This window comes from Cervus canadensis, chromosome 24, assembly GCF_019320065.1.
Source record: "Cervus canadensis isolate Bull #8, Minnesota chromosome 24, ASM1932006v1, whole genome shotgun sequence".
Classification (NCBI taxonomy): domain Eukaryota; kingdom Metazoa; phylum Chordata; class Mammalia; order Artiodactyla; family Cervidae; genus Cervus; species Cervus canadensis.
The window spans coordinates 48,350,732-48,373,342 of record NC_057409.1 but is presented as its reverse complement, the minus strand read 5'-3'; the positions used below and the strand labels follow the sequence as shown (position 1 = coordinate 48,373,342).

The 22,611-nt window shown below is 38.6% G+C and overlaps 1 protein-coding gene across 1 annotated transcript in view; it reads right to left on the bottom strand.

Moving 5' to 3' along the window:
• Positions 1-19,567, bottom strand: part of GTF3C3 (general transcription factor IIIC subunit 3) — a 28,307-nt gene extending 8,740 nt beyond the window's left edge. Inside the window, exons 1-13 of the mRNA XM_043445488.1 lie at positions 19,297-19,567; positions 18,214-18,325; positions 14,957-15,150; positions 14,320-14,443; positions 12,954-13,145; positions 12,276-12,441; positions 11,172-11,319; positions 10,560-10,632; positions 9,636-9,739; positions 8,514-8,685; positions 3,021-3,223; positions 2,590-2,691; positions 1,601-1,736 (exon numbers count right to left, since the gene is read on the bottom strand). Of these exons, the coding sequence (XP_043301423.1) occupies positions 1,601-1,736; positions 2,590-2,691; positions 3,021-3,223; positions 8,514-8,685; positions 9,636-9,739; positions 10,560-10,632; positions 11,172-11,319; positions 12,276-12,441; positions 12,954-13,145; positions 14,320-14,443; positions 14,957-15,150; positions 18,214-18,325; positions 19,297-19,398 (1,828 nt within the window). The 5' untranslated portion in view covers positions 19,399-19,567. The remainder of the gene's footprint in view (positions 1-1,600; positions 1,737-2,589; positions 2,692-3,020; positions 3,224-8,513; positions 8,686-9,635; positions 9,740-10,559; positions 10,633-11,171; positions 11,320-12,275; positions 12,442-12,953; positions 13,146-14,319; positions 14,444-14,956; positions 15,151-18,213; positions 18,326-19,296) is intronic.
• Positions 19,568-22,611: the final 3,044 nt, after the last annotated feature.

The window sequence follows — 22,611 nt, the reverse complement described above, 5'->3', positions numbered from 1 at the left end:
TGGATGGCATCGTCGACTCATCGGACAAGAGTTTGAGCAAACTCCAGGAGACAGTGAACGACAGAGAGGCCTGACGTGCTGCAGGCTATGGGGCTGCAGAGTCAGACACGACTGAGTGACTGAACAACAACAGTGGTATTACTTAGAAAAGAAAGTTATCAAAAGCAACCATGTAATAATTTTAAAAAGAAGGGAATGACTAAATAAATTATAAAACCACTATCCAATGGAATATGACACATTCCTTAAATATAACAGCTACAAAGAGACTAGAGCATGAGAAAATATTGAGTGAAAAATTAGTACAGAGATATATGTGTGTGCTCAGTCATGTCTGATTCTTGTGCAAACCCCATGGACTGTAGCCCACTAGGCTTCCCTGTTCATGAAATTTTCCAGACAAGAATACTGGAATGGGTTGCCATTTCTTTCTCCAGGGGGTCTTCCTGACCCAGGGATCGAACTCACATCTCCTGCATCTCCTGCACTGGCAGGCGGGTTCTTTACCAGTGATCCACCTTGGAAGCCCCAGTACAAAGATACATGTCACATAAAGTGCCCGAGATAATCCTACCATGATGCACTAGCATAATGTGATCCTCATCATGATGAAACTATTAATAACAAAACAAAGACCTTATGAGCTTAAGAAAAACCAACAATGACCCTGAAATGAGGAAACAGTGAAAGAGGAAACAGGCGGGATCAGATAGAGAAAAATATAACTTGAGGGAACATAGTCCAAACTAATGTGGGCAGAGGCAGAAGCCACTGGGTTAAGCCCAGAATCAATGAACTTAAGAGATGGCAAGGCTCTAAGGCTATATTATGAGCATCTGAGCCCACATTCCTATCCTCTGACTCTCTTCCCCCACAACATCTTGCTTATGTCCTTATATTGTTCTTAACAGATTCAGCTCATCTGGATTCTAAAACCTTGTCCATTGCACACTGCCATGTCAGTAACAACGATTTAATTAATATCTGTGGACATGATTAACAATGAAATAACTTTCTCCCAGACTGGTAACTCTAGTTTATAGACTAGGTCTTTTCCAAAGTTCTCTTGAGTAATAATGTCACCCAACATCTTTGATCCTTTTCCAGCTAAAAATAGATGGTTTTAAAGTCGCATATTTGAGATTGGGCCAAAGCAATTTATTTGCAGAATTTCTATGACTGTTGCTACATTTGTCAAATTCACTTATCAAAGAAGAGCTTAACATATGCAGTTGAAGTAACCAGACAAATAAAGCAATCTGTATTATCATCTAATTATCACAAATTCTTAAAATAGGGTATGGTTTATTCTTAAAAAGTCAAAATCAAAAGATTGTTTTAGCTTTTTCACAGAAGGATCTAAGTAGACACCTGCTTTTTAATTTTCTTACACTCAAGTATTTACATATAATCTTTCTTTTTTGAAAACACCAAATAAGTTTACTTTTCCTAAGGGATCTAGACTAGAAAATATAATTTTCAATAAGATTACTGTCACGTGCTACTTCATGAGTTTTTTTTCCCCCCAAGTCAGCCCAGTTTTACACAATAAAGCAAATGAAAGTAATTACCAAAAAAAAAAAAAAAAGAAAGTAATTACCTTTTGCATCACAATTTGCTGACTCTTGGTCATTGTTGTCTGATATTTTGTCTCTTGACACTTTAATAAGGTAGAGATGCCTCTCTCCAGATTTGGAACTGGATATCAAGCAGACTTGTGCTCTATTCATTGCTACCTGAATTAAAGATAATTGAAGATTTTCAGTCATGTACCTGTATGGTAAGTTGCGTTAGTTGTGTGCAACTCTTTGCGACCCAATGGACTGTAGCCCGCCAGGCTCCTCTGCCCATAGGGATTCTCCAGGCAAGAATACTGGAGTGGGTTGCCATGCCCTCCTCCAGGGGATCTTCAATCCAGGGATTGAACCCATGTCTCCTGTGGTTCCTGCACTGCAGGTGGGTTCTCTACCGCTGAGCCACTGGGGAAGCCTTTTTAGTCCATAATTTTTTTAAAGAAAATCTATGAGAAACAAGTGTCACAGATGTATCTGAAAGCTTCTTTAGTAAGGGGAATAAAACACCGATTATCGTGTATATGAACACCTAAAAGAGAATGAACAGACTTATTTTCTCCTTAATAAAGGAGTCCAAGTCACACTACCCACCTTAGTAAGGAAAAAGAAAGCCATTCACATTATATTTATCTCACACACACACAGACAGTTAACTATCTCCCTGTAAAAAGCCAGACTCAGAACGGATGTCATACCCAGAAAACATCTCTGCAAAGTAAACAATACTGGCACACAGTGGTGTCCACAGGGCCAACAACAGACACCATGATGGTCCTCATTTTTCTAAATATGCACCAGCAAAGATTTTATTTTACAATCTGTAGTCAAGTTTATGCTTTCATGTAGGATTCAATTACATACATTAATCTCTAGGTTGTCTGCCTTTTATCTGACTTTCACTTTAAAAAGTTTAAGAGTAAAAGGGAGTTACAAAATAGTTATGATCTATGTTTAAACAAAATTCTAAACATTTAAAAAGGCAACAAAGCTAATATAAAGACCGATCACTACCTACCTTTAAAAGCATGGCTAACATGGTAAGCAAGGTATCCACATAACCATACATTTTGCCTTGTGAAAACAACAGAGTAGAACGCTGAAGCAGTAACTTCAGTTCCTAAGGAAATAAGCACAGGATAGTGTGACGAGATTCCTTTGTTTCAAGTTGTTTTGCTTGCATAGAAAAACTATCTCTTAGAAACTAAACCTTAAGAACATCTGCTTTGTGATCTCCCACAATAATTAAAACCCAACATTTTAATAACTATAAATTACATTAATAATTACGATGTTGTAACTTAAGATTCAAAATCATTTTTCAAAAACACTGAATGTAATACACTAAACTTAAATATAAGCTGGAGAGACATCCTTAAAGTCTCTAAAATATAAGAAAAGTTCTAAAATATAGCCCACCAAGAATAACTTCCACATTGCATGGCCTACCTGCTGCGCTGCGTTTGCATCTTGTGCTAATGTATCTGGATCATACATTGGTTCCAGGGCTTCCAGAGCTTTCTCGGGACGACCCAACTGCTGCTGAAGGGTGGAAAGTGAAATTCTTGCATCCAAATGAAGGGGGGCCAGATCAACCACTTTGCTATAGCTTTCGGCAGCACGCTCCATATAGCCTAAGGCCTTTAAACATTCTAAAACAATGTTAAAATAAAGACATGTAAGAGGGCCAAAATTACTTCTCCATTTTAAAAGAAATGTTACAGCAGTAAAAAAATTATAACAAGAAAGAGATTAGTGCATATTTCTGTATTTTAAAACAACTATCCCTTCCAATCTCTATGCTATAAATATGTGATCAATATATAAATACACAATTTGGTGTTCTGCTTTATTAACTTATATTATGCTTTCAACATTTCTCCATGCCTTCACTGGCATTCTGACTGGTCACAATATTCAATTAAATTTATTATTTACTTAACCATACTGCTTGACATTTAGGTTATTCCTCAAATTTTACTCTAATAAATAACCCCACAGTAAACATCTTCATGTATATAAGCTGGAGTTCACAAAGTGGGAGACCAATTTAACCCACAGATATGCTTTGTTGGGCCACAGTACTGTTAAAAACAGTAAACTGTCTACATCTTTAAAAGTTAGGATTTTTTATGAAATCCAAGACACTGCATGCTTTCGGGAAATCTGGGTTTGGCAACAGCTGAGTCCCTTCATTCCCACATGCTTCATCAGCCATGCCGAGAAACAGCGGCACCCTTTAGACGGGGCTCTCCAGTTCCCAACCTGCCTGGGCCTCTCACTCACCTACTTCACTTTACTGTTACTTGCCAGGCTCCGGAGTTTTGTGATCTCCAATATAAAAGACCTCTCCTCACCTCATTCAATTACTTCCTCAGAGTAAGTCCTTAGAGGTGAAGTTCTTGGGCCCTATTCCCAATACATTATGCCAATCAATCATGAAGTCCTATAGTTCGATGATGAATTCCCAGTAGGCATTTCTTCTTCCCCCCCAAACAGTCACAGCACTTAAAAACACAGGCCCTTCCACCTCTTTCCTTCTTACTGCACTGATCTCCTAAAGAAGGTATTTTGTGTCCTAGTGTTTTCTCAAATCTCAAATTTCTCAAATATCTCCTCACCACTATCTTCAGGTTAAACTCTGGTAACGAAGGAAGACTACTAAATATGGGTGAATCACCAGGATGGAATTTCTCATCATTTTTCACTTGTCACTTTAAAAGATACTTCATTATTATGCTATAAGCATTAAATTCCTCTAATGATGTTTCTTTTCTACTGTTCCAAATTTCCTTATGATTTTTAGACAATACTGAGGTTTTACCTCCCATTCATCTAAAGCTACATATGTTCAACACAGAAAGAGCATTTATCAGTATCATGATTATAATTAAAGAGGACTTTAAAACATCTACTGCTAGTAACAAGAGCAGTTTCAAAACCACAGCCGTACAGAAGGCAATAAAAATTTTAATTCCCTGTTTATGTCTTTTAAAATTCAAAACTCACAAATAATGTAACTTTTTATGTAAACTAATGTATGTAAACTTATACATCTGTATTCCTATTCAGTCATCCAAATAAAGTGTTATCTTAACCATTAAGTACTCTGTTATTTCATATCTGTGATATGGTCCACTGGAGAAGGGAATGGCAAACCACTTTGGTATTCTTGCCTTGAGAACCCCATGAACAGTATGAAAAGACAAAAATGAGAGGATACTGAAAGAGGAACTCCCCAGGTCAGTAGGTGCCCAATATGCTACTGGAGATCAGTGGAGAAATAACTCTAGAAAGAATGAAGAGATGGAGCCAAAGCAAAAACAACACCCAGTTGTGGATGTGATTGGTGATGGAAGTAAAGTCCAATGCTGTAAAGAGCAATACTGCATAGGAACCTGGAATGTTAGGTCCATGAATCAAGGCAAATTGGAAGTGGTCAAACAGGAGATGGCAAGAGTGAACGTTGACATTTTAGGATCAGCGAACTAAACTGGACTGGAATGGGTGAATTTAACTCAGATGACCGTCATATCTATTACTGTGGGCAAGAATCCCTTAGAAGAAATGGAGCAGCCATCACAGTCAACAAAAGAGTCTGAAATGCAGTACTTGGATGCAATCTCAAAAACAACAGAATGATCTCTGTTTGTTTCCAAGGCAAACCATTCAGTATCACAGTAATCCAAGTCGATGCCCCGACCAGTAACGCTGAAGAAGGTGAAGTTGAACGGTTCTATGAAGATCTACAAGACCTTCTAGAACTAACACCAAAAAAAGATGTCCTTTTCATTATAGGGGACTGGAATGCAAAAACAGGAAGTCAAGAAACACCTGGAGTAACAGGCAAATTTGGCCTTGGAGTACGGAATGAAGCAGGGCAAAGGCTAACAGAGTTCTGCCAAGAGAACGGACTGGTCATAGAAAACACCCTCTTCCAACAACACAAGAGAAGACTTTACACATGGACATCACCAGATGGTCAACACTGAAATCAGATTGATTATATTCTTTGCAGCCAAAGATGGAGAATCTCTATATAGTCAGCAAAAACAAGACCAGGAGCTGACTATGGCTCAGATCATGAACTCCTTATTGCCAAATTCTTAATTCAATTTCTTAAACTGAAGAAAGTAAGGAAAATGACTAGACCATTCAGGTATGACCTAAATCAAATCCCTTATGATTATACAGTTGAAGTGAGAAAGAGATTTAAGGGACTTGATCTGATAGACAGTCTTCGTGACACTGTACAGGAGACATTGATCAAGACCATCCCCAAGAAAAAGAAATGCAAAAAAGCAAAATGTCTGTCTGAGGAGGCCTTACAGATAGCTGTGAAAAGAAGAGAAGCAAAAAGCAAAGGAGAAAAGGAAAGATACACCCAATTGCATGCAGAGTTCCAACAAATAGCTAGGAGAGATAAGAAAGCCTTCCTCAGGGATCAGTGCAAAGAAATAGAGGGAAACAATAGAATGGGAAAGACTAAGAGATCTCTTCAAGAAAATTAGAGACACCAAGGGAACATTTCATGCAAAGATGGGCTCAAAAAAGGACAGTAATGGTATGAAACTAACAGAAGCAAAAGATATTAAGAAGAGGTGGCAAGAATACACAGAAGAACTATACAAAAAAGATCTTCACGACCTAAAAAGATAATCATGATGGTGTGATCACTCACCTAGAGCCAGACATCCAGGAATGTGAAGTCAAGTGGGCCTTAGGAAGCATCACTAAGAACAAAGCTAGTGGAGGTGATGAAATTCCAGTTGAGCTATTTCAAATCCTGAAAGATGATGCCGTGAAAGTGCTGCACTCAATATGCCAGCAACTTTGGAAACTCAGCAGTGGCCACAGGACTGGATAAGGGCAGTTTTCACTCCAATCCCAAAGAAAGGCAATGCCAAAGAATGCACAAACTACAGCACAATTACACTCATCTCACACGCTAGTAAAGAAAAGCTCAAAATTCTCCAAGCCAGGCTTCAGCAATACGTGAACCGTGAACTTCCAGATGTTCAAGCTGGATTTAGAAAAGGCAGAGGAACCAGAGATCAAATTGCCAACATCTGCTGGATCACTGAAAAAGCAAGAGAGTTCCAGAAAAACATCTATTTCTGCTTTACTGACTACGCCAAAGCCTTTGACTGTGTGGATCACAACAAACTATGGAAAATTCTTCAAGAGATGGGAATACCAGGCCACCTGACCTGCCTCTTGAGAAACCTGTATGCAGGTCAGAAAGCAACAGTTAGAACTGGACATGGAACAACAGACTGGTACCAAATAGGAAAAGGAGTACGTCAAGGCTGTATATTGTCACCCTGCTTATTTAACTTATATGAAGAGTACATCATGAGAAACGCTGGCCTGCAAGAAGCAGAAGCTGGAATCAAGGTTGATGGGAGAAATATCAATAACCTCAGATATGCAGATGACACCACCCTTATGGCAGAAACTGAAGAAGAACTAAAGAGCCTCTTGATGAAAGTGAAAGAGGAGAATGAAAAAGTTGGCTGAAAGATCAACATTCAGAAAGCTAAGCTCAGAGCATCTGGTTCTATCACTTTATGACAAATAGATGGGGAAACAGTGGCTGATTTTATTTTGGGCTCCAAAATCACTACAGATGGTGACTGCAGCCATGAAATTAAAAGACGCTTACTCCTTGGAAGGAAAGTTATGACCAACCTAGACAGTATATTAAAAAGCAGACACATTACTTTGTCAACAAAGGTCCGTTTAGTCAAGGCTATGGTTTTTCCAGTGGTCATGTATGGATGTGAGAGTTGGACTATAAAGAAAGCTGAGCGCCGAAGAATTGATGGTTTTCAACTGTGGTGTTAGAGAAGACTCTTGAGAGTCCCTTGGACTGCAAGGAGATCCAACCAGTCCATCCTAAAGGAGATCAGTCCTGGGTGTTCATTGGAAGGACTGATGCTGAAGCTGAAACTCCAATACTTTGGCCACCTGATGCGAAGAGCTGACTCATTGGAAAAGACCCTGATGCTGGGAAAGATTGGGAGCAGGAGGAGAAGGGGATGAGAGGATGAGATGGTTGGATGGCATCACCAACTCGATGGACATGGGCTTGGGTGAACTCCGGGAGTTGGTGATAGACAGGGAGACCTGGAGTGCCACAGTTCATAGGGTTGCAGAGAGTTGGACACGACTGAGCGACTGAACTGATACTGATCTGTGATATATCTCAAAATATCAATCAATGCTCCTCTATTTAGAGAACTTTCTGCTACTATATAGTACTTCAAAATATTTTAAATATTAAAACTTTGTCATTATACAATATTTGTAACAGAGACTATTCAAATTTCAAGGCATCTCTTATGTTGATTCAATAGGAAATCCTATTAGAATATTTTTGTCTTTCATACATTTCTGGAAGAGATTTAGTAGTTTTTCTCAAGCTGTTTTTCCCACTCTAAACAATTTATTTCAGATTACTCTGGATTTAGATGCAGCGAAATAAATTGACAGATAAAATCCAATCTTGATTGGATTTGCTCAAAAAACACTGAAAATATATTAACTTTTCCCTCAAAATAACATTAAATATAAATCTTTAAACGCTCTTCAAAAATTAGATTGCACTCTAAGTCTGACAATCTATTACTAAAAACCAGAGCCTAAGGTTAAAACAGGTAAAAGATAGGCATTTACAGTATTTTTAATCGGTACTATGTTAGTCCTTCTGTTTCACTCAGGTTCCATTAAGTGAATCATTCCCCAATGCATTTGTGAGGGAAAATCAGGTAGTGGTGAATCAAGACAATTTAAAATACTGACTTTCAAAAAATTGCCCTGAAACCAGAAATATTTTCACTAAGACATTAACATTTTATAATAACTATCACCATCTTGGGGAAGTTAAGTTCTTGCCTGCTTATGTGATTAAAACTTCCCCTTCCTACAGAAAAGAATTACCTGCATGCCGAAGCCAAACCACTGCGAGGTTGTATCTTTCAGAGCAGACCAGTGCACTAAGGAGGGGAAGTGCAGAATTATATTCACCAACATCCAGGAACGCTTCAGCAACATCAAGATAGAGGTCTCCCATGTCTTCAGGATTCTGTTCCACAAGTGTTGTCAACAGAGGCTAGACCCGAAAGCAACAGTCTGAAGTCAAGCGTTCATTACAAATAAACACGTCTACTTGTATTTCTCTTTTTAACTTATACACCAGTTATCTGAGGTCAATCTAAAAGGAGCAAGGCTTAATAAAAACAGCTTTACATGATCATTTCTTAAATCATTCCTGTGTCTCTATTACAAAGAATCCATACTGCCTTCATTCACTCATTCAGCACACCACTTCTGAGGATGTGTTATAAGGCAGGCATGCAGGAGCTCAGACGACACTGATCTGCTGTGCCCTCCCTCAGGCAAGGCAAGCAAGCCCGTGTCGCAGGGCTTCTGTGTCTGCTGTTTCCCCAGAAAGCCGTTCCCTCTGTTACCTGCTTGGCTTACTTCTTCACTTCCTTCATATCATTATTCAAATGTTACTTTCAGGGGAGGCTTTTCTTCACCAATTTAATAAAACTGCAACTCCTCCCATCCCCAGTATTTCCTATTCTTCTCTGGTTTTTCTCCAGAGCACTTATCACCAACTAGCATTCTATATTTTATGTATTTATTATCTAATCCCATTAAATCAAAAGGTCCATGAGGACAGGGATTTGAGTATTTTATTCAACACTTTATCCTAAGGTCTACAAAGTAGATATCCAATATTTTTTTATTTAATAAAATACTTAGTCTGAAGTCAGCAAAAGAGAACAACTGTCAGAAACTGCCAACTGTCTAAAAGGCCCAATCTCACATTCTGATCTCTGGATTATTCTCAAGAAAAACAAATCATTATAAGCCCAGTTCCAAACACTTAGCTTTTAAAAGACATTCACGCAAAAATAATATGATGCTTACTGTGACTTCCTGGTTATTAAAAAATGTGAAATCTAGGGTCAACTTATAATTTCCTGCTATCTAAAGAAAAACATTATAGATTTGATCTAAAGTATCTCAAGTGCAAATCTTAATGCTACTTACATTAAGTGGTTCAAGAATGTTGAGATGTACAAGGCAGACCATCAGCTTCACTGTGATATCTATTGGCACACCATCAGGTATAGCACAGATAACGTTGTCACCAGCTGTGCATTAGACAGACAGACAAAAAGTTCCTAATAATCTTAAGAAAGTGGAGCAAATGAAGCAAACTGTATCTTCTATGTAAGACCTCATTTACTTCACTCAAAGCAAATGATTCTACAGTCAGTTCTGAGTTTGGCCAACTCTGGTTCTAGGCTCTTAAATTCCCTTCTGTCTGTCTTTTGATTAGCAATTACCCTTCCTATTCTGTCCCTAATACTTTATCCACTTGCCAAAAATCTACATGAACCCCCACACCTTCTATCAAAACGACAAAAAACTAAAAAACAAAAGTGACAAATAAGGATATATGAACTTTCTCTTTTTCTTCTTGAATCCAAGAGCCCCTTTTTAGTCTTCACTACAAAAGAGGCTGAGAAAGGGATGATGTAATATTGTGCTTAAGTTTAAAGGAGAATTTTAAGTGAATGCTTAAGTTTGAAACAGAATTTTTTCAATCTTTAATAAGTTTGAAATAAATTAGTAGAGAGCATTTTAAGTCCTTTTTAAAAAGTAAATTGCTTTAGTTTGAAAGGTTTCTGATAGGCTGCTCCATAATTCATTCTTTTTTCACATAACACTATCAAGGCCCTGTGTCAATGACAAGTTCAAACAGATGTACTGAGGGGAAAAAAAAGGACTAAAACCAAGTTAAAAAAAAAATTACCTGTGAGTGAATACTCACAAGAAAAAGATATGGAATCTTTGTTAGGAAAAAAACGCTTCTTGGGAAAACTTGCTGTGAAAACACTACTAATTTCAAAATACCACGTTATGAACAAGAGGATTATGCACTCTCTCCTATGCAGAGGAAACTACAACCTTTATTCTCTTCCGAAGTGCCTTCTTCTGTAGTTCTTTTTTCCAGCACAATTCCAGAAAAATCTGTAATTACCTAAAAGTATGGGGGAGGGGGGAGCAGGAAATAATACAATAGGTATATAGGAAAAACTTTTTCACAATTCAAAGACTTGTACAGCTAATTCGAATAATCCTTAAAAGATATAATGAACTATAAAAAGCAATAGTATGTCTCTTTAAAATAAGGAGCCAATGTGATACATTAACATTTTTATATCATATTAACTAATGCTTCACTAAAAATACATAATCTCTATATCAAACCAATCTAATTTTCCCAAAAGATTAGGAAACGAATCATAACCATTAGTCTGCTGCAGAGTCCTGCTATGCTGAAGTACAGACGTACCTAGCATCTGTGATAACAGCAACAGCTCTTACAACATGGTAACTACATTTTGTATTTCATACAGGATTATTACAGAACTTAAGTGTGTCCATACAAATTTTAAATGTATAGCTTAAAATAAATAATATATACAAATTAAATGAGGAATTGTCAATTTGTAAGAATTTCTAAAACAAAAAAAGGTGTATGTTCAAAACCTAACAGAGAAACACAAAAGTTCCTACCTCCAAAGCTCTGTCATATTGTTTATTAGAAATGTATAGTTCAGCTGCAATGTTAACATCTTCCATGGAGACTAGGCCCTGGTGTTTTGAGAGAGCTTCTTCAATTATGTTAATAGCTGAAGTAACATCATTGGCTTCATAGTAACTCCTAAAATATTAATGACAAAAATTGATCAGTGCTTATTAATTCAGATCATAAAAGTCATTTTCCTACACAGGCCCTCTATTAACTATGAATCCCATTTTCTTAAAATTTTGGAGGAGAAAACTCTTTTTTAAAATCATGATCAGAGATGATCCAGAGAAAAACATGTACTGTCGGTATAACCATGTCATAACATCAAGCATCTCACTTTCCCAAAGCTACCTCATATCATTCTAGCTCACTGCCTTTGTGACTCAATACCAATAACTTTTCTACTTAGTGGGATCTGCAGAACACTGACCCTACCACTTTGTACTGCGGCTGCACCATTCCTGCCCTCACTTTTCTCCTCCTCTGTCATCCAATATCACACTTACTCCCTTGAGCATCTCAACTCTCCTGCACTCCTCTCCCTTTACCAAGATCATCTGATAAAACTCCAACTCTGATTAAGCCAAACATGCCTTCCCCACCAGCTGCCCATGCTACTAAACTCTAAATTAATGACTTATGTCGGTAGCATGTGCCAACCGAAAGAAAAGTCTTCATCTTAAAAAGTCATTCTAGTACAGGCTCAGGATAAAATGACTGTAGATCTCAGAGCATAAATATTTCACTAGCACATTTGCAATAACTTAGTATTACTGTATACGTACATAATTTATGAAAACCTGGGAATCTAGTCATCCTTCAGAACATGTTCCATTTTTAAACTTCTGGGCACATTAAGATAATCAAGTATATAATACAAATTTTTCTAAACAATCACACAGTCGACTTGGAAATAAAAAAGTACTGGGGGAAAAAACCTCTATGTTTAAGCACAATATAAAAATACAGGAAACAAAACACTTTCCTGAACCTCAATAAAAAAGTATATTCACTTCAAACATATCTTTTGATTTCTAAAACAAGATGATTAATAAGAACATTTATATATATTTCAACTTGAAACTTACTTTGCCATATCTCTAGTCAATTGCATAAATCGTTCTCCATCAGATGGAGACAAAAGGTTTAAAATACGCCTGTAACCATCCATTGCCATTTTGTGATCTCCCATCTGTTCATAAAGGCTTGATCGCTCCCACAGGTAACGGACGTTAGTAGGTTCATATTTAAGTGCTAAAAAGAAAATAAGGAATATAAATTACAGATTTATTATAAAAGGGGGCTCATGGTACCTGGGTGTGACCCATCTTTTCAGAAAATCTATTAAACACTCTAAGCTAATTTGCCAATGGACCCAAGTGGTTTATTCCAGACTAAATCTACCTTCACTGGAATGCTAAACTAGACTTGACCAAATAGAAGCCTAAAATCTCCCTATTAACCTTCATTTGGTCACTGAAGTCTAATATTAACTCTCAAGAAACAGCTTGGAACCAACACTGATCTTGGCGGAAAAACGAAGGTCTGGTCTTCAATCAATGGTTTTACTGTATTAGCTCAAAATATAAACAAAGTTGCTGATAAATGTGAAAATACAGGGAGCCCAAATACTTACCTCTGGTATAACAGAATACAAGGAATAAATATATTTCAACTAAGGAGCACCCCAGAATAGCAAGTACATTGATCAGAAAATCTATTATATAACATTTTATCAAACAAAGCAAGAAAAACATTTTTATTACCTTTTGTGTAGCAAAAAATAGCCTGCTTAATATTGTCTTGTTCCAGGGACATTTCTGCCAATCTAACCCATTCTTCAGTGTCACTGGGATTTAAATGTGCAGCAATCAATTCAAACTGCAATGATTTCTCCATGTCACCTTGGTCCTCATATATCATAGCAAGAGTAGAAAATGGCTCATAAGCCAAAGGAGCTATAATGAATAGAATAAAAAAACAAATTCCATTGGTTGAGGGAAGACGCTTATGCTAATATCAATTTCATGTTTCAAACTATGGATCCTTTCTTTAATATTTATGCTTTTTTAAATAACTTGAACAGAATTATGCAAACAGTGTATTTGCTTTAGTGTATTTTCATATACTCTTAGGATTTAAAAACTATTCTTTTCTCTAAGCAAAGTGTAATTTCATAAAAAACCCTACTCTCTACCATGTCCCCCTCATGAAAAGTCCCCTTTGATAAGGCTAAACATGGCTCACTAATTCAGCAAGTTCATCCCAATGAGCATCAGCCACATCAGCGGGGTTAAATCATCATGATCCAGCTTCCACCCTGAGGAGTATGGGATTAATGGAGAGAAGATATCTTTAACTAGCACCTAAACCCAGATTATCAAAGTGAAAGGTTAATCCACATTTCTGAAATAATGCTTCTGAATTAAGGTTCTAAGAACACAAGGGATTAAAATCAAAGGTAACTGTCAAAATAAACAATTATAAACTAATAAAAGAACAGATAATACTGAAAAGGACCCTGGACTAAATGAAAGGAAATGCCAAAATATGGAAAAGATAAATTGAAAGTTTACTGTAGTAAACTGCTCAAGCCACTATGCAGGCCATCACTTGACAACATACCAGGAAAACAGATGCAAGTGATTAGTCAAAAAGTGATTTCTAAAGGTATCTTTCAATATGCCTGAGCTTTGCAGTTTAACAGAAAGATGACAAGTATATATTGTCTTTTATCAAAAAGTAGATTAAAATAATCTAACAGTGTCTGATTTGGAAAATGGTAGAAAAAGAATACTCCTCAAAAGTGGCTTTAAAATAACGTGCTTGCCATATTTTAAAAAGACATGTTATAAACATATAAAACTCCTAAAATGAAATGTTCAAAAACAAACAAATTTTTTTAAAAGCCTGTTAAGAGTTCAATATATATTAATGATATTTCATTGAATCATACTCTGTGATTATCATTTTCTTGGCAATGATTCCTATTCAATGGGTAGTTATATCACTACTACAATCACCTCCAAGCTCCTGAATATATTTTCCAAATAGCACAGTGAGGTACTCCTCCCTTTGTTTTAAAAGTCAGACTTTTAAAATGCTGTTGTCAATAATCCCCACATTAAACACCTTGTCTTATGATTTCCATGCACATCAGTATCGCCTCTTCACGTTCTCCTCGAGCAAAGCGAATGTTGGCCTCACCCATGAGACCTCTCAGAGCTCTGGGAAGCTTACTCCGAGGTCTTTTCTCCTATAAAACAAAAATGACATTTAGACTCAAACAGAAAACAAACCCAACCCAACAAAACTTTCCTACAGTAGCAAGTTCAAAGTACAATAAAGTATTTAAACAAAGCAAAAATCAAACTGGTCAGGCATTACTAAATTACTAATTAGACCAAATGCAGAATTGGATGCTGCAAAATGGATTTATATGCCAGGAGATTTATGATGCAATGTACTGAAGATTCTCCTTTCAAATTTATCTACTCAGAATAAATTTGGTTTAAAAAAAAATCAAGATACAATATAAACCTTTTAACAGCAAAATTATAGTAAATTTTGACATGTGTAATAATTAAGGTTTAACGTTTAAAAATCTCTAAAAATGAAACATAAGAAACAGCAACAGTAGCAATCTCATAGTATTTCCTTTCTTACAGTTGAATTCTTTCAGCATAAATGTATAAAGATTTTTTTTTCCAATTTTCTAAGTCACATTTTTACATTCTGTTTATAAATACCAAAATAAAAAACACTTTACTTTCATCATTTTCTTGGTTTCACGATTGAGAACCATCTCCAGTACAAACACGTCGCCAGCAGTGGGCTGCTCAGGCGTTTCTTCCTCCTCCTCCTCCTCCTCTTCCTCCTCTTCCTCCTCCTCATCTTCATTCTCTCCAAGCATGGAAGCAAAGACCTTATGAACTGACTTGCTGACTCCATCTGAGGTTTCGCCTAAAGAAGAGGACACTGAGGTAGGAAGCAGAAGCTCCAGCATACTCAGCACTTGAAAGAAAAGCAAGCGGTATTTTCTGGAACATAAATTTCTACCCCAGCATTACCAAACTTGAAAGGAAAAGACAAATGAACATTCCCAAAAACAATCCAAAGAAAGCTGTCACAAGGCCATGTATTTTACTCTGTAGGAACTGCTGACTCATCCTTTAGGCCGTATCCAGACATACAGGCAAAATTAAGAGGGAAATCAGAAACACACAGAGTAACAGTAAGAAGCAGAAAGGAAAAAAAAAATTAAGGAATTTCAGGACACAGACCTAAGACCTAACCAACCTAAGACCTAAGAACACGTCTAGCGGGACGTGATCAGGGCATACAGACCAGGGGTTTCAGGTGAGGCCTCCAGAGCCAAGCTGTCCGCTTTCAAACTTTGCCATCATCTAACTACCAGCTGTTCTACCTTGGGCAAATTACCAAAGCTCTCTGTACCTCAGTTTGCTCATTTGTAAAAGGGGTCAATAACGTCTACCTTACAGGTTACTCTGAGTCTTCAAATATATACACTGAGAAAAATGCCCAGCATACAGTAAGAGCTTAATAAATGCTATTATTAAAACAGCATCATTACTTCAGGAACAAAATAACATGACATATTTCCTCTGTATCTGCGGAGATCACTACAGTAAAATGATTTCTCTAAGTTTATAATGATTATCTTGAATAATAAAGAAAAGTTTAGAAGCCAATTTGTTGTTAAAGCAGAGATGTGGCATATTTTAGAAAAACTACAACAAAACAGTTAAAATAAATGTACATAAATATATTTATTAAAAAATGCTAAAGCTTACTCACTTATATAAAATAACCTCAAACCCCAAAGATGCTAGACAAACAAGACAGTCAATATATTTAAGGAAGAAGAGAATGAAAAAAACCCACATGTTTTGAGGAACAAATATTATAGTAATAATTACTATGACATCATAATGATCATCTTCAAGAATTCTAAACACCCAAAATAAAGAGAAAGTTGTAAAACAAATCAATAAAATTTATTACAGTAACAGAAAAAAAGAGAAAAGTCATACAATCATCTTGATACAGAGAAGCTTTTTTGGCCATGCTGCATGACTTGCAGGATCTTAGTTTCCCAACCAGGGATGAAACTCAGACCTTGGCAGTGAAAGCACTGAATTCTAACCACTTAACTGTCAGCAAATTCCCCCAGAGAAGCATTTGATAAAACCCAACACCTGTTCTTAATAAAAATTTTTAGTCAACAGAAATGTAAGAGAATACCTTTAACTTGATAAAAAGTACCTACAAAAAAGGTTCCACAAACACAGTTAATGGCTAATTATCCAAAGATACTGGGAATGAGACAAGCCTACTATCACCATTCCTTTCAAGATTTTACTGGAGATCCCAATCAATGTAATAAGGGAAGAGAAATAAAAGCATAAAGATTAACAAAGAAATAAAACTGTCATTCACAGATTACATGATGATACATAGAATATCCAAAAGAATCTATGCGCCAAAACTGTCAGAATTTATGAATTTAGCAAGGTTCCTGAATACAAAGTCAGTATACAAAATACGTTCCTAGGAAACTGGGAGCTTGAACTGAGGCTAGTATGCCTGACTGCTCACGGTAAGCAGAAAGCACTGATTCAAGTAACCACCTTTTTTGACCACCTCTTATTCTGGCCTGGAGAATCCCATGGACAGAGGAGCCTGATGGGCTACAGCCCCCGGGGTCGCAAAGAGTCAGACATGTCTTAGCGATTGACTCTTTCACTTTCACTGGCGGAAAACTGGCAAGCACCCCTGCTACTATACTTGCACCTCAAAGACAACAGTACGATGGAAGAGCAGCTCTTCCTCTGAGCAGACAAAGAAGGACTCACAGATTTTAGAACAACTTCAGCCTGCTTTTTCACTCCACTTGCCTAGCAAAGAATCTATAATCCTAATTCTCTCTCCTCTTTGCCCTTTCTTTCCCACTTGGTCCAAGGAGGCAGACAAAACCTGTTCATTTTCTGTTCACCCAACTAGTGTTTTCTCTGTGTAAAGTCTTATTTGTTTAAAATGAAAAGAATCAGCCTCCATTTCTACCCACTAGGGCCAGAAAGTTTAGCTTAGTTCTCAATTAGACCTTATAACATGAAAATGTTAGTTGCTCAGGCATGTCCAGCTCTTTGTGACTCCATGGACTGTGGCCCCCAGGCGCCTCTGTCCATGGAATTCTCCAGGCAAGAATACAGGAGTGGGTAGCTATTCCCTTCTCCAGGGCATCTTCCCGACCCAGGGATAGAACCTAGCTCTCCTGCACAGCCTCCATTTCTACCCAGTAAGGCAAGAAAGTTTTAGTTCTCAATTAGACCCTATGCCCAAAGTTAAATTCTAACTGATAGTTCAGCATCCCAGATTACTTGATATGAATGACTGGATACCACAATCATTAGTATTCTGATCAATCACCAGAAATTAATAATTTGCCTACTAATTCATCACTTAGGCTCTCATAAGTTTAATTGGTCTGGGTGCAGTAACCAAATTTAGTATCTGGTCGTGCGGAGCTGAGGACTGGACCCTGGAATGAGGTAACACACCAAGATATCTATGCTGTGTGTAAGGTCCCATGTGGACAGCCAACTGGCCATCCACTCTGACATTTCTATCTTACCTCTCATAATTAAAGAAGCGATTTGGAAGCCCTTTGTATAGAATTATAATTCATTACAATTTAGGGGAGTATAGCCTGGAATAATTAGCAACCACGTGAGAGGGTCAATTTAAAAAACAATGACCCCAAAAGGCTCCCAAACATTGATGCAGATTTGAAACCCTTCTCCACAAACACAACCCACTAAGCAGCGCTATAATCAATAATTCAACAAATACATATTTAGCACCTATTATATACCATGTACTATGTTCCTAAAAAGCCAGGTATCAACAACAGAATACCACAGCAATTAAAAAAAAAAAAAAAACCACTTTCCCTAAATTATTAGATACCCTTAACATTTAATGCAGGCAGTGATCTTAACATACCTTCATTGGCATCTTTGCCCTGAGATTTGGTAGAGTTTATTCCTGATGATGATGGAACTTCAGAGTCATTTGGATTTTCTTCAACTGATGACTTTCCTTTTTCCTGAAGACTCTAGGATTAAAAATTAATTAATGACTCCAAAAACAAATGCACATTTAGCTCTTTCCAGCTGAGAATAGAACATCTGTCTCATTTTCTATTTCTATAAAACCTGAGCTCTGAACACATACATAGTATGTGGAATCTAAATTTGAATATTGTCAAAGTATGTCATTGTACTTGGGTCTCATTCTTCAGTCTGAATCAGTCATTTGTAAAAAATACTTTTAAAAACCTTGATACTTTCATTAATCTAAACATTGCAGCCTTTTTTTCTTTTTTTCAGCCTTGCTTTTAAAATGAAAAGAGATGGGCACTATTGGTTGCATGATTTAGGAAAGAATCCAACAGCTAACCTCAAAAGGTGCAATTACTTTTATTTTCCCTCCGACTTCAAGTGAAGAGACATGAAAAAGTCATGTATTTCCTCATTTACCAGAGAATTTTTTGTTATCAGACAAAAAAATTCACTCTTTCTGTGGAGGATTACATCACACCATTGGCAGACTCCTCAAAAATGGGAGCTGCAACCACTCCGTCCGGAAATGGACACTGAGGCCTAAAGAAGAGAGGTGAGTTGCGCGTTCAAAGTCACAAAAATACAGCGGCAAAGCTAGGACTTGAACCAGATACAAACTGACTCCAAGCTCTACTTCCCACACCCCACCTCCACCCCATTTAATCTACCAGCGTTAAGCTACCCTCAAGTAAAAAAAAAAAAAAAAAAAAAAAAAAAATGTACTATTTAACAACAGTAAAGAGAGAAGTAGTTACCACCAAGACAAAAGCTTTCTGGTGAGTGAAATGTTTTAAAGAGTTTAGCACAGGGATAATGTGAGAACCGGAGTTTCGGTAAAAGGGGAAAGAAACCGCTAGAGGTACGCGGCCCGTCCCATAAGGGTGAATGGGGTTAGTGGGTCCTTCACATCTCTTAAGTGTGCTAGGGCGACAAGACAGAGCATCCAGGCCTATCATCTCCTCACTTTCTTCTCGCGGGTTTTTCTCTCTTCTCTTCTCCTTTCGAACTCCTCAAAGGAAATCTTCCCTTCCAGATAGTCGATGAGCTCCGGGCTGAACCCCGACATGCTTGCGGGGTTCTGCTACGCTGTTCCAAGAACCAGGACAGAGAAACGGAACAGCAGAGGCTCCCAGACGCTAACCCCGCGCCGAGCCGCTAAAAGCAAGGACCCGAAGTCCTTCCGGGAAACTGGCTCGGCCTGCGCCGCAGCTGCCGCGTTCACGTTCCGCTGCTGCTGCTGCTGCTGCTGCTGCTGCTGCGCCTCTAATCCAGGCTTCTTCCTGGAGGCGTCAATAGGAGCGCGCGAGTAGGCGGGACCTGATCTGGACCCTCCCAGCTTCCAGGACTCGGGAGTTTGCAGCTGGGCTCAAGCCTCTGGTTTAAGCTTGTTAAGGAGTTGGGGAACGTGCTTGAAGAAAGTGTTTCGTCATCTACAGTATTTCCCTTAAAAATATTTGTTCTTTAATTTGATCTTTGGTTGTTCAGTCGCTCAGTCGTGTCCAACTCTTTGTGACCCCATGGACTGCAGCACGCCAAGCTTCCCCACTCTATTATTTGTCTTCACTATCGCCTGAGTTTGCTCAAACTCATGTCCATAGAGTCGCTGATACCATCCAACCATCTCATCCTTTGTCGCCCCCTTTCCCTCCTGCCCTCAATCTTTCCCAGCATCAGGGTCTTTTTTAATGAGTCGGCTTTTCGCATCAGGTGGCCACAGTATCAGCTTCAGCATCAGTCCTTCCAATGAATACTCAGGACTGATTTCCTTTACGATTCACTCGTTTGATCTCCTCGCAGTCCAACAGACTCTCATTGTCTTCTCAAACACTACAGTCCAAAAGCATCAATTCTTCAGTGCTCAGCTTTCTTTTTAGTCCAACTCTCACATCCATACATGACTGCTGGAAAAACCATAGCTTTGACTATATGGACCTTTGTCAGCAAAGTGATGTCTTTGCTTTTTAATATGCTGTCTAGATTTGTCATAGCTTTTCTACCAAGAAGCAAGCGTCCTTTAATTAGTAGTAGAGCCAGGATTCGAAGCCTGGTCTATCTGACTCGAAATCCCATAATTGGAATTAATACTGTCTCTCCTTGAGGCTTCCCTGGTGGCTCAGTGGTAAAGAATATGCCTGCCAATTTAAGCCCTGGGTAGGGAAGATCCGCTGGAGAAGGAAATGCCAGCCCACTCCAGTATTCTTGGCTGGGAAAGCCCATGGACAGAGGATCCTGCTGCGCTGCAATCCATGGGGTCACAAAGAGTCGGACACAACTTAGGGACTAAACAACAACTGCCTCTCCTCAGTGGAACTCTACGTCAACCTACACCCTCCTGTGCTTTATATTTTACACTGCATTATAACTTTCTCTATTGTCCTATTCTAAAGACATTTGCTGTCAACATCTTGAGAACAGCACTACCTGATACATCTTATTGCACTCTCCTCTCTAGGCTAGTAATCTGTGCTTAAACCACATTGATGAATTCAACTGGATGGAACTGAAAGTGCCTTTGGAATAGGCAAGGGAGTAGAAGTATGGAATGCAGCTCAATATGAAGCTGAGGTCAAGGACAAGTTACAGGGAGCCTAACACCTGACTCGGCCACTAGTGCCTCTTTATGACAATCCAGATGCAGAAAAGCCACTGTTTGATGGCAGAATGAGGACCAGGACCAGCAAGAGGGGAACTCCCAGGTGAGAGAAAAATATCCCACAGCTAGGAGTCATTCTTTTCTCATGATAAAGGATCCCCAGGGCCCTATCTGGGTATAAAATATGGGAGGCTAGCAAGGTAACTCACAGAAATTCCTAATAGGTCAATTCCCCCCTGAGTTTCTCCAGGCATCCAGGGAACTGCACTTGAGAGGAAATCAAGAGTCTCTAGTCCTAAGTCTCCTAGGGGAAAAGAAGGAAATCAAAGGGAGAAGAGCAGCCATCTGGTAACGAGAATGTTCTCCTGAGACCCAGATGGCCTGTGTGCTCAGTCACTCAGTTGTGTCCAACGCTTTGTGACCCCATGGATTGTAGCCTGCCAGGCTCCTCTGTCCATGGAATTTTATTTTGTTATTGGATGCCTGGAATATGGGAATAACAATTGTGAAGATACAGATTCACGTTGTGGAGAACTGGAGAGGGAGCAAGGGGGTGACAGTTTTTCTGCTATGGAACACCTCGATGACCATTGTTTTATAGGTCAGAATATATTATAGCAACATGTCTTGAAATTGTAATCTTTCTGCTTTTCCTTTCTCTACTTCTTTGTAAGTAATGTGTCCACTGGTGAGTCAGAGGCATCCACATTACCTTGAGATGAAGTGGAATTGTTACAGCAGTAATGAAAATAGCAAGAAAAAACTTTTCAGGCTTTCCGACTCATTTCTGAGAATCAAAATGAAATGTCTGAGGAAAGCAGAAAGCAGAACACTGAATTTATACGATGATCAGAGCATGAAGCGTACACAGGGAGGTCACGACTCCCCTTTCTCAAGTGGAGGAGTCAAGATGGGGTATGACGCTTTTGGGGAGGCAGTTTTTCCATGGTTGTCTTCTCTGCAAAAGCTTGTCACTGCTTTCCCTCTGGGCTATCTTTTCAAGGATGTCTGGAGAACAAACAGCCTTGAAACACAGAAATACTGTCTCCCTCTGGGGCAGAGGACAGATTTGTTTCCTGACCAATATAATAAAGATGTTTCCCTCTGGGACAAAGGTTGGGCATATTTGGGCATGTAGCCCCCTTGTATGAGTGAGGATTTCCTAAGTTTGGGGTTCCTTGGCTGTGGCACAAATCAACTCATGCCCAGTAAACACCGGGACCCACCCCCACATGGCCCCCGTGATACCTGGGGGACAAGGAGAACGAATGCGAATGTAAAACTCAAGCTGCCTCCTGAGCCATGAATAATAAAATCTGTTGCCTCAGACCCAGGGATCTCAGGGTCCACCAAGATTTGTGAAATTGTAGCAGCTAGTGTGTAGCTTGCAAATTGGACAAAATCTTGCACCCTTAATAGTTCTTGACCACACTAGACCTGGGATAGGGGCCAACAGGCCATGTCCTGGGGACAGGGAATGGGATGCTCATCAAAGAGGACCCGAGGCAGTTGAGAGGCTGTCAAGGACCTAAGAAAGAAGGATCACAGACCCCTTGGGAGTCTAGATCACCTGCAGAACACTTAGTATTTTCATTGCAGGAAACACTACTCTTCCGTTGACGACAGTTCTTAGCCTGAACAAAATCACTTCCCCAGTGACCTTGTAGAAACACTACTAGGGAGGTT